We start from the raw sequence: 19,739 nt of genomic DNA, 5'->3' as shown, positions 1-19,739 counted from the left end.
TAGTAGATGCTGTGCAGCTTAAGGACAGCCTTGAAGATGTGTACTGACGTCAATAAATAGAAGGCCTTTTTAATCTTTTTAGGATTTTCTCCAAGTCCTGGAAGCCTGCACAGGGACAAACCACACAGTTTGTACTGTGACACATTCTAGCATTCTTTGGAAACGGAACTGGAAGTTATTTATGGGAAGACTTTGGATGTACAAGTGACACCTGGCATTCTGTTTCTAATTAAGAGTTGGGTAGGATGTTTTAAGTACTCCTCACCCATGGATGGACTTTGGAAAAAAGCTGTGGAGACAGATGCACCTTTTTGGCTGGCAGGGAAATTCCAAAACTACAGCTTAAAGCACAAAAAAAAAAAAAAAAAAAAAAGGGGGGGAAAAAATTCTTTATCGTCACAGCAAAATGATGGACTGTTTTTAAACCAGACTGATAGGAGTGTTTGCATTCCAAAAAGTTTCCACAAAAGCATCTGAGCTCCTGAATAATCAGCAGTGCAATAGTGATGAACTGTAGTAATGTACACATAACATCCTTGGCTAAAATCACAGTTGTGTAATATAAACAAGAGTTTGCTCAGATGAATCCTGAAGAGCATCTATTTCCTTGATGTTTGGGAAGTTTACAGGCTTGGTTTACCACTGCTGTACTTGTCACTGAGGACATGTGCCTATTACAGAAAGCTGACAGATTAATCCTTCTTAGCAGTTACCATTTTCTTTGCTTTATGAAGCCCTGACACTTTGACAATAGCTAATACATCTCATTCATACCAAAAACTGAGTCAAAAAACCTAAAAAAACCCAAACAACAAAAAGATCCAGATCTCTTTATAAAAAGTAGCCTTTTACACAGTTACCAAACTGTTCACAAATTATCTGTTCCAGGCTTCCACATACAGAGCAATTCATTTCACAAACAAGAAAAAGACAGTTGCATCATTTTTAACACAAAGTTAATTTATGAATTTTTGATAGGTAGCTCTTCTGTGCTTGGGCATCTTCAAAACATAACTGCAGATGCTTAAATTATATATAAAAATCCTACAAATTTACAGCAGCTTTCTGTATGTGGAATAGAGCCAGAACATCCTTGTGCTCTTTTTCCTTTCACCTCCCCATGCATAATATTTACATTTTTGGATAATCCAATTACAGCTAGAATTATCAAACAACATGTACATCATTGTATCAAACGTATCACAGGCACTATTCAAAGATTCTAAATTAGTTGTGTTAGAAAGAATCAGATAAAATATTTGTTAAAAAATTCAGCATATCATGCTGGTTATTAGTCAAGGCACTAGTGGTTGAAATAGTAGGCAAATTTGGGATTATAATTTTAGCACCAATGAACCAGATACGCTTTCTACTTTGTTCCAGTGGAACAATTACAGGATTACTACAATAAACTTGTGTTAATTTGCACCTTGGATGACTTTCAAAAACAGCAAACAAGATATGTGAGCAGTTATGTGAAGCATCAAAACTAAATCTTGGAAAAATTCAAGTTTACTTTCAGGATTAGTGGGAAACAGCCTTACAGTGACAAGAGGCATGCAACAAGAAAACATACAGTGATAGCTGAAACTTGGGCAGAGTTTACATAGGTGACAGCAGGTCGATGACTGAGAGCATTTTTCCAAGAAGAAAGCAGCGAGAGCAAGAGCTCAGGAATTGAGCCCCCTGGGCAAAATGACTTGATGAGAAAAAGGAAGAAAAGTGATGGAGTCAAAAAACAATGCACAAAAAAAAAGAAGATATGATTATATCAATCACTAGATGAATGCCAAATATTCTTCTTGTACGATGAAGAGGAAATGTTATTCTTATCATATGTCAAACTGCTAGGCTTGACTTAACCTTATTAAAATGTGGACATAGAACAAAGTCTGAGAGGTGAGGTGGAATTCTGAATACCTAACAAAAATAAATTTCCTACAGAGACCAAGAAGAGTGTCTGCTGAACACTCAATTATGTATCTACAAAGTCAGCTATGATTATGCAGGTGTAAAAAACATTAAGTCCTAGAAAGGGATTCTCACTTAATATTTCCAGCTGCATTTTATTCTGTTTGTACTGTTGAGATTTATTTTGCTGATCCTACTCTAGTGTTGGACAGTACACACAATTGATAGTGTCTCACAGAAATATTCTGACTATGGGACTTTGGCTCCACTTAAATTATCAAAAGAATTTACACACTTTTATTTTAAAATTTATTTGTTAAGATTTTTATTTCTTTTTAAATTATTCTATCTGGCATAACACAACTTACACTAGTGCCCATAAATCATGCAACTCTGCTTATTGCTTATCTTTTATGGCTAATTAATTTGGGTACACATCATTTATAACATTATCATATATTCATTAAGTGTTTAGCATTGTGTGTTTTAATGATATCAACATTATCAACAACAGCTGAAAAAGACAGTTCTTTTGATTTACAGCCACACCTGAATTAAGAGTATTAATAGCTGTAATTGAGATTTTGGAACTTGTCTAGTTACCTAGGCAAAACTTTTACTTTGCAAACATGCATATTAATATCTGTAAAACTAAAATACTTTTTGGATCCTTGGTGGCAAAAGTCAACCACAGAAGTCACCAAATCCACTTCCTGCCATACAGTGGAATTTACCTTCTCTCACACCTTTCATCTTTATTGGTTTTCCTTTCTTTCTTTTCCCTCTGCTTGACCATCTTGCCCAACTTTTCCTTTTTCATTCTCTTCTACTCCAAACTTTATTTATTTATCTTCATCTACTTTTTTCCAACCATCCCTTCCACAGAAGGGGGAAAAATATATTTACAGGTCTGAAAAAAACTTAATACTATAGAAAGGAATTGTCAATTTCAATTCACTATCCATAATGAAGCCCAGCAGGAGAAAGTGAGCAAAGTTGAAAGATCAGTCAAGCACAGCAAGATAGCACAGATCTGTAAGAGGCAATTTTACTAGAATTTGCATGACAATACATGGAAATAACAAACACTGGCTCTGGCCTGTCTTTAGTTATTACAGGAGATCCACACAGTTTCATGCCATACCTTCAAAAGAGGCTATGTAAGCCATAGATAAAGAGCTCTTTTTGTTCCTATTAATGCAGGAATGCAGCTGGACAAATATAGCAAATTTAATGATAGTGCTACTAGAGGTAATAAAAAATTGAATAATCATCATCTCCATTGTGATGTTTCTCTTTTGGTCTTCATCAGACTACAAAATAAGTACAAGTGCTTGTCATGCACTATGAAGATCTAAAACAAAATATGGAGTCCAGCAAGACAAGGACTAAATAATAGGAGAACAACACTGCATTGCTCAAATAGGCCAATGCAAGAAGCTGTGTGTCAAGACTGGTTTGTGTTTTTTTTTTTATTTACATGTATCACATTCAAAATTACCTAGAGTTAAGAAAAATATCCAGGAATGGTAAAACACAAACTTTTTAGATAAACACATCAGTAAAGAACACAAAAGTATTTGGCCTAGAGAAATAACTTCAAGCCTAAGGAGCACCTGAATGTTATCAGTTTCTTGCTTGTCAAACATACATACATACATACATACATAAAACTGGTTTTCTTCTGATGCTACATTGTAATTGTTACATTAAACTATTTTCTTGCCAACTTATACATAGATATTTTTCTCTATATTAGGTATATATACAAGTATTTAGGCCCTGCAAATAAGAGGGCTTTAGTTTATTGTGCTCTACATGACTAACACTTCAATGAGCTTGGGGGTTGTTCCTGTGCTTACCCAGCCAGTTCCACTTCCTTGGGTTTTAGTGAACAGCAATGATGACCCTTGTAGCACTGCCCACGATGACGTCCAATTCTTTCTGTAAATAATTGTAAACAAACATAAAATAAATTGACTCTGAAAGCAGATATTTAAACCGTCGATCATTGTTGCTCAGCTGACCTGTATGTTAATATAGTTAAGCACATGTATAGTCATTAGTGGCATCAGAAAGTCTTAATTGCTATCATATTTGTAGAAGGGAACATATGTTAACAATTCCAGCCTGACCATCAAAGTCTAAATCAAACAAAGCTAATTAGCAGTAGAAGCAGTTCACCAAGAGAAAAACCATGCAATTATAATTTCAAAGGGGCTAATCTGGAATGCTCAGCTCACTGTGTACTTAACAGATTATGCCAAACTACTGCATAATTCTGAAATTCATAGATCTGAGATGCAACTGTCCCATGTTTATATAATAAGCACATTTATACTGGCAATAAAGTATTTCCCACGCATCTAAAAAATTAAGAGAAAGAACGAGTCGCTTCAGTTGTCTATTTGATTTTATGCCAGCAGGCCTGTCCTCCTGAGGTTACTAAAAAAAAAAAAATCTTGACAAGCCCTCAATATCTATTCCCATCGCCCAACATGAATTATTACTAAACAGCTCTCAAAGTGACAGGATGGCCATGTTTCTGTTCAGCAGTGCAACAATCCAGATCAATGACTCCAGCGGATGCAACATAAACGATGACAGGACATTGTACCAGCAGCAGCTTACACAAGCTACTGTCTACCCAGCGCTACCAAACTCTTAGAAGCAGCTCTGAGGAACCAAACTGGAGGTCAGATGCAGCTGCACTGGACTAAGTCAGGGTGGGTCTATATAACAGCTAGGTGTGGCTATTTATTCCTCAGGACAAGTATGCTTCATGTATCACAAGTCTGGGAAACATTGAACTAGATACAATACACTATCAGATCTAAAAGATTAAATTAACAAAAAAACAAAAAAAAGGGGGGAAAAGGCAAGAAGCAAGTCTAAATTAACTCCGAGGATATGTCACACCTCTGAAGTATTTGCCATTGCATTTTGGCAAAACACCAGAAATGTAGTTAGACAGCATCACCTGATTACACATTATGATTTATAGTGCAAATTGCTGCCTGGCACACAGAGAAAAGTTAGAAATGAGGTCACTCATCACCTACAGGAGACTAATGTTGGGCAATACACTGCTCCAAACCCTTTAGAGGCACACGGAAGGAAAAAATGGGGAGTACATGGATGTACACTCCTTGGAAGTTAAAAGACAGCAAGTGAAAGTCTGAAAGCTCCTCTTACATCGATTTTATCCAAGGAACAAGACACACTATATAACCTATACAGATTTGCTCTTAAGTAAATCAATCAATCCCATTTTAAAAAGCTGTCTCTCATCAATACACCTTCATGAAATGGCTGTCAGAGTGAAGCCTTGACACACGAGCCTCTGGCTCTCTGCAGTCCATTATCTTTAGCTCACTGTGACAAATAATGGTTTAACACAAGGTTAAGCTGTGTCATACAGGAAAACTTCTAAGGCAAATTTAGACAAAAAGTAAGAAGTTGCAAAGCCCAGTATGCTGTCCTAATACAAAAGACCTCACATAAACCCTAAGCACATGCACTTTTCAAGACCAAGACTTACCGAACTTTCTTCCCATTTTCTGTAATTTTTGTCACATTTAATAACCCATACTTTTCTTGACCCTGTAAGATAAGAGTAAAACATAAGAAATATAAAAGAAAGTCTGCTTCTATTAACATTGTATCACAGAATTCAGTCCCCCAAATAATCCATTTCTGGCAATGAGCCATCTTTGCTCATGTTATAACTTCAAGAAACTGTCTTTAAGCATATTTAAATATTCAGAGATCAGCAAAATCTAAATTCCTCTGAGAAAGTACTTATTACCATTCAGAGGATAAAAAGCTTTCTTTCATTAAGACCAAGGTTCTTTGGACAAGCCAAATTAAATAATTTGTGATAGTAGACAGTGAAAATTATGAATGTAAATTTATAATGATTTGTATAATAGCACAGTAGTCCTTTACTAAAAAAGGAGGTGGCTGACAAAAAGCCAGCCTAAGTTTCCACACAAATTGCTCTTACTAATTTTAATATTTTTCATATTTTAAATAAAACATGGTTGAAATTCAGAAAAAATTAACATATTCATGTTAAAAACAGAAGAGTGAGGCATTTCTTTGATGCCTTCTTTTTTTCCCATCCCTATGGAAAATAGTAGAATTTTAAACTACTTAGTTATGTCTTGTTGATGAAAACCATCTATACAAGCAGGCCTTCAAAAAAATCTGAAGACCAGTCAGTGATTGGTGGGAAAAGAACACTGCTGAACAAGAAGGCTGTTTGCAAGTTTCAAATATTTGAAGTGAATATTTCTGCTTTCTGTGTAAAAATTAATAAAATTAAAGAACGTTTGAAAAAGCATTCTAGGATAAAAAAGGTTCACTTAAACCATCATCTTAAGATGAGGTATCAAAATCTACCATTTTCTTCTGACACCCAAGCCTTGTCCTACCAGCCAGTGGTGCTAAAAAAATGCTAGATTATTTTTTTTATCAAATCCTTTTCAGTAATAGCTTCTAACAGTTCCTAATTTATGAAATGAGCTATTAGTTGAAACAATCAACTAGGGAGTGGATTCAAATTAGTTTTATCATTTAAAAAATGACCTCAATTCTAAATCCAATGAAAATGGAAGGTAAATACTCTTCAGAATTTTTCTCTAAATCTGAAATTTAAATGGACCATAACTGCACAATACAATTTTGAAGAAAATATTTTTTGCTGGGATACCATGGACAACACTCTTGTCAGATAGACATATCTGCTTTTCACAGACCTTAAAAATTCTATGTACGTGTTTCAAGCCCAGCACATAAAATACAGAAAAGACACATTATCAAGGACAAAGGTGTTTAGCCGGTGGATCAGATGTTACTTCAGTCCAGTAGTAACTGCTGCTTTTACTCAGTTTAATACCTTCACTGGGCTGAAATGCTTTTCCAAGCCAGTGACAGTTGCATTATTCTCCAAAATTGGTATTTTCAAAAGAAGAAGTGAGTCCCTCCCCTCATCCACTCTCCAAATGGCTAAACAAATGAATTATCCCATTCTTCAGACTACTCTATTTGTGATCCATGTGGACCATGGACCACCAGTCCCATGCATTGCATCCTTTTAAGCAATCTTTGGCTTTTAACAAGCAGGACAGCCCGTCGCCTACTTTCACAGTGACTGAGAAACCTGTGCTCACTTCACAAAATAAATCATGGTTTTAATCAATTACTCACGCTGGAATCAGTGGGGATGTTCTAGAGAATTATTCAGAGAAAGTCTCATACTGCCCTACTTAGCAGCAACGCTAGGGGGTACTAACGGGAAAATTAATGGAATCAGGAAAAAGACAAGGAAAGCAGGTTAAGGATCAAAATTCTCAAAAATTTACCCAGCTTTCTTTGGAATATTTAAATCCCAGGGAACAGCTAAAGAAAATGGAGATGTTTTTTCTATTGTCTGAATCAAGAGTGAGCTCTTCCACAAAATGCAATTTCAAAAATTCAAGATCTGAGTCATATTTAAAGAAATTAGATCACATGCAGCAATAATTGCTTTTGTGTAAATCTAACAGCTATGCTTGCTTAATAAACAAAGTTTATTTTATTGTGAAAAACTGCTTGAAGCGTTGTAAGAATGGATTATCATGACTAAGCCAGAGAACTATTCCCCTGCATGCAGAGTAAGAAAGAAACAGAAGTTGTGCCTTTTAATAATGCCCTGAGGTCCCCACTAAGGCTGGTAAAATTGACCAAGTTACTTATTTCAATGCTACTGCAGTACAGTCCCAAAATTAAAAAAAGAAAATTTAAAAATGAAGCTTTTAATACATTTCTCACTGTTTAAAAAGGAATGGTTACATTTAAAATATAAACTGGGAAAAAAAAAAAAAAAAAAAAAAAAAAGTTGTTTAGCAGGCTTAAGTTTTTCTCCCAGAAATTATTCTACTAAATCAAAATTACATAGTAGTTTATTTATGCCAGGTCCCCTATGTCTCTTTAAGAAGACTGAAACACAAACCAAAATTAGAAATATCAAATGCTACTATTACTGACTACTAACAGCGAGGGATTCTGTGAAGAGGGGGAATTTGTTTCTTTTTACTTTTCAAGATGCTACGTAAGAAGATGTGACTGTTGGAAAAAACAAACTGAGTTCTACATAAATTGGCACAATTCGGCCACAGTGAATTTTTGACTAAATCTACTATCACTAAGTTGCATTTAAACAAAAGACATTCACATTTTTTTCCTGAAAGCAGAGTTGGATGTAATGCATTCCTTTTAAAATGCAAAGCCTTCAAACAGTTTTATCCCATTATTTTCTCCAAGAACAAGAAGGCTTACCCTCAATTCTCTAATCATGAATAGCTCAGTTTCTACAACATCTACTTATCTATTTAAACACTTTGCATACTGACTGTGGCTTGATGCTTTGGTGAAGAAGGAGATGATTCATTTTCAGGAAAACTGGCCTTAGATGCAGTTGATGATTCCTATAGAATTCAAATAGTCAATGTCAATGTCAACAGATATTGTTATTTCATACAATTATTTTTCTTACCTGAAAATGCTTTCTGTCTCTCTTTTTACACACTCATAGATTAGAAAAGTAATTCTACTAAGCATTCATAATATTCTCAGAAGTTACATTCTAAACTTGCTCACTAAACAGTGTTCTTACAGACAACACTCAAACTGGGTTAATTAGTACATAATCATTTGAAAAAAAGATGTTAATACATGTTGCATCAGCTTCAAGCAAAACCTTCATTATTATAAAGGGGTAGATTTTTTGTACGACATTGCTATCAAATTTTGATGTATATTTAAAATAATGGCTTAAGATAATACTAAGATTTTAAAGAATACAATGTGTTTCTGTGTGGTTAGTCAATACAAGATTAACATAAAAGATTATATATGCAGAAAACCACATACCAACTGTATTACTTTTTGTGAGTCATAATCATTAATTTCTTTATAATCAAACATTAGAAATCTCTAGAGATTTGGGGGTTTGTTTTGAACTGTTAACTACAGACCAAAATAAAATACTAAATCTCTGAAAACTAGAAAAATTGTCCATCTGGAGAAAAAGAAAAGAAAAAAAAAAGAAAGGAAAAAAAAAAAGGAAAAAGAGAAAAAAAAGGCATGTGGTTTTCCTCCGAAGTAATGATTGCCTTGCACAAACACACTGCTTGAAAATCTGGTAAAGAATTTCACATGGAAGAAAAACATCATTTGTTCTCTGTTACTGTTAACACAATTCTCCCCCTCTTTCTTTTTAAATCCCTTGATAGCTCTCCTAAACCTAGTTTGCTTTTGCAGCATTACATAGCACTCTGCAGACTCGTGCTTTAAAATTCATTTGCAAATCTACCTAGAGAAGTGGCCCACTAGTTCTTTTGGTAGGATAATAACAGAGAACTTTAGTGCTCCTATGTAGAACAGCCTAAATGTTCCATATTTTCAGATTTCTGCAAAGAAAAAGAAAGTTGTTCAAATTAAGAAAATCAATTGTCCCTCCCAGGGAGGTATTTTTTCCTATGTTTATCAAATTTTTAAGCTGATGGCTATATGCAGATATGTGCCACAGACAATAAACTGTTAACCAGCATCTTTGGTATCATCAAATTCTCATGAGCCATGGCAACCCATACTTTCATTCTGACACATTTCAAGTACTCTTTTGACTGCCCTATTTTCATACAATTGAGTTCCGTTGTTTTTCCAAGAAAAAAACAAGTAAGGAAAATAAACAGAAAACGGCCTCCCTAGGAGACAGCTATAAAGCAAGCTTGGGGTTCATGTGCCCATCCAGACAAATACCAGTTCTTTCCTTTCTATTTAATTCTGAATTTGAGATAGCTTTCATACAGCAAAAGTAACTCTGGAACAAGAAATCCAGAATTTGTGGTAATGAAACATTCCCTTTCCACATACTAATTTAAAGCAGAATATATTAACAGTGTGCCTGCTAGTAGTAATGAAACAGCTGCATTAATGCACTAAAAAAGATTTGTCTTTGCATAAAACATTTATTTATTGCTCCACTACACATTTTAAATTTTCTCAAAGAATTAATGTTGTGCTTCATATAAACTCTTTTCTCCTTACCAATAAAAAACACATGCTGCCTACGTGTTTGCAAACTGTTAAAGGAACTTTAGGCTGCTGACTTAAGACTTCACAAATGCAGCTCAAATAAGGGTTTCTTTTGGTTATTACCCGTAACACTTGTGCATTTTCACGTTTGCTTCACTGGGTTTAAGCTCTCGATATGTGAACACTGAGCCTTGAAGAAATGTAAACAACTTCACTTATTCAATGTTTTACAAAAGCTTCTTGACTCAATGCAGCACTACATAAACGTTTTTCCAAAAGAGCAGCACATCTTACGCTAAAAAATAAAAAGCTACGTCTTCCTTTAAAAGCGAAGCCAGAACTTCAAGCTATCGCCAACAAAACTGTTCATACCTGTGAAACACAAGCTGCTCATGTGGCTAGAAGTGTCCACTCAGCTTTGACTTATCAGGGCTCCATCTAGGCTGTGTCTCATGGAGTGCCCCAACACACCGAGTACAAAAGGATGCATGAGGCAGAGGAAGAGGAGGAGGGAGGAGAAAGGAGCAGCAGCAGGATCTCAGAGTTGCTCAAGCTGAATTAATGCCGAGAGGGGCAAAGTCTCCAGCCAAGCATGGCCCACTGCCTCCTCAACACCACACATGATATATCCCAAACTGACAACTCAAAAGCTCAAGATCAAATCCAATACATCCTGTTCTGAAGATCTAAGTCAACTCATGGAAAGCATCATTAAAATGGAAACAACAGATCGGGCAAGTAACATTCTGGGCAGTAGATCCATTGTCATTATAACTACTGTGTTTTGTCCATTCAAGTTTGGTTTTGACATCTCTGATTACACTCATAGCCTTTTCCTTACATTTTCAAATCTGCATTAATTTAATTCTTTTCTCACAATTTTAGGAAAAGGGAGCTTACAATGCCATTTCTTAGTAATTCATTCTGAGAAGCTTGTGCTAAGATTTCAGCACTACCAAGTTATTTCATTTTCCAGGAATCTTGGGATGGACTGCAGCAAAGTTACAGAAGTCAGCATGTCACCACCAGACAGCACCTGTTTCAGTTCCTCCCTGCTCAGCTCACATCAGCTCTCCTCACCCACAGGCAGAATAGCCCAGCACAAGCAGAAATGGCTCGGAAAAAGGTCAAAGCAGAGGGGGAGCAAGGGAGAGGCGCTGTCTCCTTGCTGGCCTAAACCACATCTGTTACTGTACAGCCCAAAAAGACTATCAAGAACATGCCCTAAAAATGGGCAGATAACAGCTTTTGTTGTTACTGACTCACAGCATTTTTTAGATTAAACACCAGCTCAGCTCTGGAGAGGATCAAAGCCAAGTGTTTTCAGCACTTTCGGTACTGTCCTCTGCCCTTCAAAAACAATCTTACAACCCTGTCGTAACCATGCACAGCTTTTCCCCTGAACTAACACTAGTTAAAATACCTCAAGGACAAGAAGAGAGCTACTATTCACAAAGTAACAGTAGTGAAGTCATTGAACAGTCCTTGGTTTTGCTGCATGTTACACACAATGATACAAGAGACCGTAAGAAAAATGAAATTTCAAAAATTCAGGCATAGTCATTTCTGGTACATTAAATATGTCACACATCACAAACAAGTGGCATTTCAGCATGCTGAAAACTTGCTCCTACCTTGTCGTTGGTGTCCAGCACAATTGTGCTGTGCCTCCATTTTGTTAAAACTATTGGTTCCTGTAGCCTCCTGTCCAGACTCCTACTCTTTATTATATCTCTCTGCTGCTGTGGTGAAGCATTATACTAAAGAAAAGAAAAATAAAACTGTAAGTAGAATCTAATTCATGCAAACAAAACTGGACATAGCACTCATTTGCCTTTTGCATAGTGCAAACTTTCAGACTCCTGACGTCACCACCCAAGGGTGTGAAAACAGCCTTGGTTTTATTTTGCATTTAGTCCAGAATTGTCCTTCTTCCTGTGGTCCTCTCTGAAGAAATAACTAAGATTGGCATATCAATTGGCAGAGAGACATTTTATTTCTTCTGCAGCAGATGCTGCTGATTTTGCAACCCAATAGGGTATTGAGAACCACCAAGGAATTACAGGAAATACAAGATTTCAACATTCACTCTTCATATTGCATTGACAATACTACAGCACCTGACCAGCTCTTGTGTAAGAAAACCGATTATCCTGCAGTAAGATATTTAGATTGTTATGACTGCCTGGTATCTTTGACCCAAAGATTTGGGATGCCTAGGAGAGGAGACACAAGGTTGAGGACTTGCTTTTTCAAAATAAACACATCAAATTGCTTATAAAATAATTTGCTAGTGTGGAATGTACATACCACATAAAAATGTACACATTCCATAAGTCTGGAAGATAAATATTCAACAGGAAGTAATTTTAAGACTTAGCAGATCTGTAACAACCAAAGAGAGACCATATTTATCATAATGTATAGGTTTTCTAGTAACTCAAGAGCATGCAAACTTGCTGAAAAAATGTGAGGGTCATGAGAAGGATATAGCATTTAACTAGAATTGAAGCACATTTTTCATTAATAGTGTTGCCATTTTACCTCATCACAATCAACATGCTACAAAAAATTCCAAAAATATTTCAGACAAAGTGTTATACTGAAAACACAAATAAGGAAAGACAACATCAATGTACAGCAGTTTTAAGTAATTTATTAAAATTTCATTCTTTTTAGTCAGAACCAAAACACTAAAATCTGCACATAGAAAGGAGCATTTGTGGAGTCATGTAAAGCATTAGAATCCACTAGGTAGGAAATAACAAAGAAAAGTGAAGTGCCCCTTTCACCTGAGAAGGGTAAAGCAATAATCTTCACAAGGACACCAAGTTCTACAGTTTTGCTACTGATTCCTGCTATAAGCTCAGAACCTCAGGTGTTCAAAGACAGAATAACCTATACATGCACATACCAACAAAGCATGGCAGGTTTAAGCTAAACAACATGAACACTGTATCTAACCAAAGCTGCATAATACAGTTATATTTATTGCCCAAATAAAGAACCACTATTGCTACCGCTATAGCACTCATGATGCTTGAGTTAGCTTTCTATTTTACCATGAACAGAGCTAATGCTCTAATAAGCCAACAGACGCTTAAAAGCTAAATAACTTTAGTATTTTGTTACATTATTTTAATATGCACAAGAGTAGTAAAACACTCCCAAGTGAACGGATGTTGCAGTACTGAGAACAAAACTGGGTAGTTCATGTACAGACAGAAATGTATCAGCTGTCACTGCAGAAATTCACTTCTGAGCCTGCCTTTGTACTGGCTTCAGCACATTTCCACTCACATGACAACTGCTCCCTTACAATGGTGAGGTTTAAGCAACTCTCAGTTTGTCTCCTTGTTAAATCAAAAGCTGGGCCATGATGCATGCTGAAAGGACCCTAGTACTGGCTTGCTTTCTTGTTAAGGAAATACCTGCTCTGCCGCTGCTCCTGCAACCCAAACCATGGCAGCACACTGAGCAGCAAAAAGTCTGCCAGCATTAAAACTAAAATCTAAACAATTTCCAGTGAAACTATGTCTAAATCATAAAGGCTGCAACAGCATTCCTTGCAGCAGCTCTAACCCATTTAGGTGGGAAATTCCAACACACTTCTTGCTATGAAACAGAATTGCTTATTTCAGAAATAGATTTACACACTACTGACACTGGTTTACATTCTTTAAGGAAGTCTTCCATGCACTTTCCCTTTGAGTAACTCAAGGAATTGAATAAACAAATATGTATTTTGAAGTAACTGATCTCGAATTTAAGTACATTTTAAAAGTTAGGATATGGGCACAGGTGATCTATATTTAAATGGTGCATTTGATACTATCATAAGGCATCAGGAGTAAACTTCTCTAACAGACAACCCCACCTTGAAGGAGAAAGGAACTGTAACATGAAATTCCAGTTTTACTAAACATATTTAACAAGAAATATATGGAGGTCATTAACAAAGCACTGCTAACAGCTCAGGAACACTGAGATCTATGCATCTTAGCAGCTTAAATAATTTGCATTGGTTCTGCAAACAGTGTTAGTAAACTGGCAAGTCTTTAAAAGGGAACATTTGACATTTCTGCCCCATTTTCTCACAATAGAAACTTCAACTAAATCTTTTTTTCTCTGATGTCTATGAGGTTTTTTGTTTGTTTTATTCATTATAAATAGTAAAACACACTGAGGGGGAAGAGTGATGTGGAAATAAAAATTTTGTGTTTCTGGGCTCAAGACATGTCTCTGCTTTTAAAATGTATGAACTGGTCAGTGATCTCCAAAAAGAATCAGAGGGAGACAGAGACACCACTTCCTACTCCACATTGTCCAGCAGAACTCACCATCCTCTAGAGCAGGCCAAGTTCACTGGCCAGGGAGAGGTGGCCAGAGCTGGAAGGCTTGGCTGATACCACCCTGCTACCTTAGCTCTGCCCCCACCCAACCTCAGTTCAAAAGAGCCTTTCAAACAGCTTCAGGTCTGCTTCCCTTTCTGGTGCTCTAGAGGACTCCTACCTGCAGAGGAGCTGCTCTCTCTCCTCCGGTAAATACTGCAGTATTTACCATTGTTTACCAGAAACTAGGTTGGGCTTGCCTTCCTTCAAACAGAATCTTATTTTTACATAACCATAAACAGGCTTTCTATGCCTAAGATTTGGTGTGATCTTGAAGATAGAGATCAGGCAAGGGCTGTTCTCTGCAATAAAATTGACCCGTTCAGGACCACACATTGCCTGGGACAACCTCTGCTGCACCACGTGCCTTAACAGCATTTTCTTAGGGTGCAATGTTATTTTCCTAACTCTAAAGCTTTTTAAAATTAGAACACAACTCCAAATTTACACACTACTGCTCCTTGGAAATCCTCCACAAACTCAAATTTTCCCATACACCTCTCTGGTACATCACCCCAGCTTGTTCCTCATTTCATTGAGAGCATCTCCTGTCACACAGGGGGCACATGAGCAAATTGTTCATTCTTTGACTGCAAACACTAAGCTAAACAGGGAATGTTTTTGTAATAGTTCTTGCTGTAGTTCAAGGACACCAGTGGTGCAAATTTAGATCACGCAGTATTCTTTTCATTGCTGAATTTGTTCAACACCTTCCCAGCTACTTAAAGGCTTTCTTCGCCTCAGCATAAAATTTTCTATCCTTCTGAACTGGCTGAGTGATTTCTATTTAACTTTAAGCTGATACATGCCATGGCTCAAGGCTCTGTCCTAGCCTAATTGTGGCTGAAACAAATGTAACACCTCCAAGTTATTTGTAGCAGTTGTCCCCATTCTTACAGAGACAGCACAGATCTGTCAGCTTTAAAAAACAGAAAAAAGATTATTCTTGGTTTGAGTTAGCAACATCTTCAGGCAGACGAAGGAACTGGGTGGGCTAAGGCAGAAAAGACTGGGAGGCAACCAATACTGACAGCTGATAAAAACCTGAAGTGAAGCATTTTACCCTACCTTACTGCAGTCAAAGATCAGAACAGCAGCATTCAAAAACATTGTGCTATCCTAGTACCCTTTAGCACCTTATATATGTTATTTGCAGTCGTCCCAATAGACTGCCTGAAATAGAAGAACCTTCTTTAAAAAAATTAAAGCCGCCTCAGAACGAAACGACTTTCTAAAGGTCTTACTGTCCTTGGCTTTGAATAAACTTTGCTGTTGTTGTGATAGATGTAACACCTATGTTACAGCTTTTGCTTGACTTATCAACTAAAGCAGTAACACATTTTTCTTAAACCTCCATAAATAATAAGGATTGTTTTTGTCCCTTTAAGGGATTTAATTCCCTTCCTTTCTCTACGGAATGAAGATTCCTCATTCTCGGCCACACAATGACAGGGTGGCAGCATTTGGACACCTCAGTCACAGAAGGAACAGAACACAGGCAGAATGAGACCATTGGGACAAGCAGCTGTAGCTCAAATGTACCACTGACTGAAAAACACCTCTGGATAACCTACTTTGTTCACTTTGCTGTCTTGGACATCCATTGATTCCCCTTTTAATCGTCAGGGTCACCAGGACTGCTCATCTTTAATGAGTAGCCCCAAGTCCTTGGTGATTGCTACAGGCGGCACTGAGTGCCCAAGCCAAAGCTGCGGGGAGGCAGGAGCCACTAAACCCCAGGACAAATGAGGAAGATCAGACCAGGTTTTGTGAGCAGAAATACATATATTAAAGAGAAAGTTGACTGCCTTCTCATACGGGTTCATTTTTTTACCAACTGGATCCTCATACCAACTGAGGCTGTCCCACCTTTCACCAGCCAATCCCAAATTTTAGGACAAGAATGTCACTACTGCTCATGAAACTGCCTAGTGCATTGACTTGCAGTGGACTCAGATACCAGCACACAAGGTAACCTCAAATACAGCAGCACAGCTCAGACCAAGAAAGACTTACCATATGACAACCAAGCTTTATTTACATGTTCTCATATTTATTTTCTTTCATCATTTGATTGCATGTTATGTTCCTGACATTACTTGCACCTTGTTTTACTGTAATTTTTTCAGCTACTATGCGCTGACAGTTTTCAGGTCTCCATCAGGAAAACCACTCCCAAGTATCAGAATTGAGGCCCCTGAGCTCACCCCCCACACTGGCAGTGCACAGAGTGAATGAACAGACTGCTGGTCCATCAACACTGCCAAAAACGAAGATTCTCCAGCTACTGCTTCCTCAGTGGATATGGCAAGGAGAGCTTATGCTGCAGGAACTTGTGGGAAGAACACATGCAATTGCAATATCACAGTCTGTAAATATTAACACTAAAACTGAGTTCACTCCTTACAGTACACCCATTTTCTTCCAAAGGCTACTCTTGGATCAGTGAACTTGCTCAGAGGAAAGCCAAGCATCCTGCTGTTATGCCAGGTGTTGACCTGGGAATGTATTTTGAAAATCTGAGACTTTTAATCTCTACTTTTTATTAGGTTGTCCCCTCTAACTCTCATTTGAGCTACTTATTTCAATATTTATTAGATAGATTCCTAGATTCCCCATTTTTTTTTTTTGGTCATTTTGATAGGTTAACTTTTTATGAAACTTCAGAAATTAGGGAGTTCTTATTCCTGAGATGAGTTTAATTCCCCTCACCGCTACTAGAGATTTCTCATCTGCTCAAGTCATACAACTCCTATTAGAAAACTAGGTTTCTGGAATAGGATTGTAGCCTTTCTTAACCTGAATTTAGACAGCTGGAAATAAACATATTTTATTATAGCAATCTAACTTTTAATTGCTTGTTTGTTGGGATTTTTTGTTGCTTGGGTGTTTTGGTTGTTTTTTTTTTTTTAATAATTGGCAAGAACCAAAAACTGAATACAGCAGAATGTTGCAGATCTGAAATCTCAGCCTTCTGCAAGATCTAGTAGAAACTATGATTAAAATATTATTATCCATTTTAAAGATTAATTCAGTATGTTCTTCTCCTCCACTGCAGAAAGCTGGGTCACACTCATCATGAGCCTTAATAGACTTTTCAGCAGTTGTCAAAGCTACTCCATCTGAAACATCATTTTTAGCCAGAGGCATCCAGCTATTCCTAGATGTTATTTAAATTCACATGACTGGAGGGCTTTCTGTGAGACTGTCTAAAGTAATTTGTTTTGTAACTGTCCTCCCTTCCCAACGTATACCCTCACAATTTTAAACACATGTACAAGAACAGTGTGTTATTCCCAAGCATGTGCACATTTATAGTTAATTCTATTACTCTGAAGATTTTTAATGTCACAGTATTAGCACAGCTAGTGTGCTATTTCCAGAAATCTCTGTACCATTTTTAGTTCTAATGAAATCCAAATTATTAAGAACCATCTAACAAAAAGATTATATTCTTTTTCTGGTTTAACAGCATTACATGACCAGGCTATTATATCACTTTATTTCACAAGATTTGGAAGGCAGTATTTGAGCTAAATACACTGGGGAAAAAAAACCCCAAAACTGAGCAACAGTAGGATTTTTCCTAGTAACTTACTTTTCATTTGAGCAAGTGTTACAATGCTGAGATCTTTCTATGGTTTTTCTCTTACTACTAAAGAGATTTTTCAACATACATTATTTGTCTTCAAAGCAGTTTTGTGGCCTGAGTGGTCTTTCTAATTCATTTGTTTTAAGTGCTTTAAAACCAGTTTCAGCAAGATCTTTGAGAGACTAATCTTCAGTCATGCTTAATTACTCACAAGCATAACATCTTTAAATATATAGTTACATAAACTACCTAAATCTTTTGTTGGAATATTTAATCTGTTCCATAGAATTTAAAGTTAAAAGCCAAGGACTTCTGTAAATACAGACTCTTGGATCATGAATCTAAGAGACAATTGCTCATTTCCTTCTGTTAATCTTATATTTGCTGCCAATCAAGATTTACTCATTTCAAGAAGGAAGGAAAAAGTACATTCTGCCCAAATGGATCATGAGAAATAATTTTCGAGGAAAAATTTTAACAGCAATATGTGATCACTTTCAGATCACAAATTACAAACCAAAGGCTATGTTTCATTTTGGAAGTGACTACTAATACAACAGAACTCAGACTTCGTTGAGAGTCACTAGAAGAAGATGTAATATTAAACAAATACTAGAATCCAGTCCTTTATGCCTCCTAATGTACCTCAGGTAATGGTTCTGGATTATCTTTGTGACTTATTCTAATTGGATTAAAGGCAATTTGCTATTTAATTCAAATCCAAACTCAATCTATTTTTGTGAAACAATTTGTTCCAAGTCAAAACCTTCTGCACAGCAGAAGTCATAGAATCAAGTACTCATGACATTATTCCCCCAAATTATTTCAATTATACATATTGAATTAATAATTGCCTCTGGTAAAATCTATCAGAAGTCTATCAGATTTTCAGACTTCTAATAAATCCAATAACTAATCTAAAGCTAAACAGCTTTTAAGACCAATAGGTACAGATTATATTGTTACACTGAGGCATGTTACAAAATTCAATTATCTAACATATCAGACTAACATGGGAGAATTCTCAAAGCTAAGCACTCAACTCTTCAGTGAATCAGATGCACATTCTTCTACTGACATAACAAAACAGCTAAGAATATAATAATTTCATTCATAATTTTCAATGTAAATATTTTCTCACAAGTATTATGAAAGCACTTATTATTAAGGTTGCTCCTTTCTAAGTGGAAGTGACTCAAGACACTGATTTTGGTACTGATAAAACAATAATGGAGAAACATGCTTTTTCATATATTTATGCACACACTTTTGTGTGAAACAAAATTTTTAATGGTCACACCATTAAAATACTACATAACGTAGTATTGAACAACAGCAGGGAAGACATACATAACGTCCATATGACAAATGCCCTAGTTTTTTTGAAGTGAATATGGAAATTAAACAGTATTAGATACATCTTGAGATGACCAGGTGTCCCTAGATCTGTCACTTCCCTATAAATTTCTATTTTCACAACAAAATTAATAAACAACAGAACACACTTCCAGTGAAACTGCATCATCCTCAAAGATATCACAAAACTCTGCTGAAATTTTTGTCTTTCAACACTTGTTTAAGCACTTTGAAGGGTACTAAAAATAGACTACAGTTTCTCAGTGAAGATTTCTCTTTTTCCCATACAGGTTTTCTTTATCACAGCAAAATCACAGATACTGTTCTGCAGCCCTGCATAAAACCTTTCCTCAGTTCAGCAAAGACACCAGATCACCTTTGACATCTCAATAGCTACATACACCCAT

General features: G+C 36.4%; 1 protein-coding gene across 7 annotated transcripts in view; it reads right to left on the bottom strand.

The window, feature by feature from the left end:
- Window positions 1–19,739, bottom strand: part of ARHGAP12 (Rho GTPase activating protein 12) — a 75,920-nt gene that overhangs the window by 16,326 nt on the left and 39,855 nt on the right. For 3 of the 7 annotated variants that reach the window (XM_066315213.1, XM_066315220.1, XM_066315239.1), the window contains 5 exons: window positions 11,628–11,753; window positions 8,307–8,381; window positions 5,453–5,514; window positions 3,774–3,855; window positions 1,577–1,699 (listed from right to left, as the gene is read on the bottom strand). In XM_066315213.1, coding sequence (XP_066171310.1) covers window positions 1,577–1,699; window positions 3,774–3,855; window positions 5,453–5,514; window positions 8,307–8,381; window positions 11,628–11,753 — 468 coding nt within the window. The remainder of the gene's footprint in view (window positions 1–1,576; window positions 1,700–3,773; window positions 3,856–5,452; window positions 5,515–8,306; window positions 8,382–11,627; window positions 11,754–19,739) is intronic. The other 4 variants (XM_066315229.1, XM_066315248.1, XM_066315225.1 and 1 more) reach the window with 2 other exon arrangements.

This window comes from Sylvia atricapilla, chromosome 1 (assembly GCF_009819655.1).
Source record: "Sylvia atricapilla isolate bSylAtr1 chromosome 1, bSylAtr1.pri, whole genome shotgun sequence".
Classification (NCBI taxonomy): Eukaryota; Metazoa; Chordata; class Aves; order Passeriformes; family Sylviidae; genus Sylvia; species Sylvia atricapilla.
The sequence above is the reverse complement of the archived record's forward strand: the minus strand, read 5'-3'. Positions and strand labels throughout refer to the sequence as shown.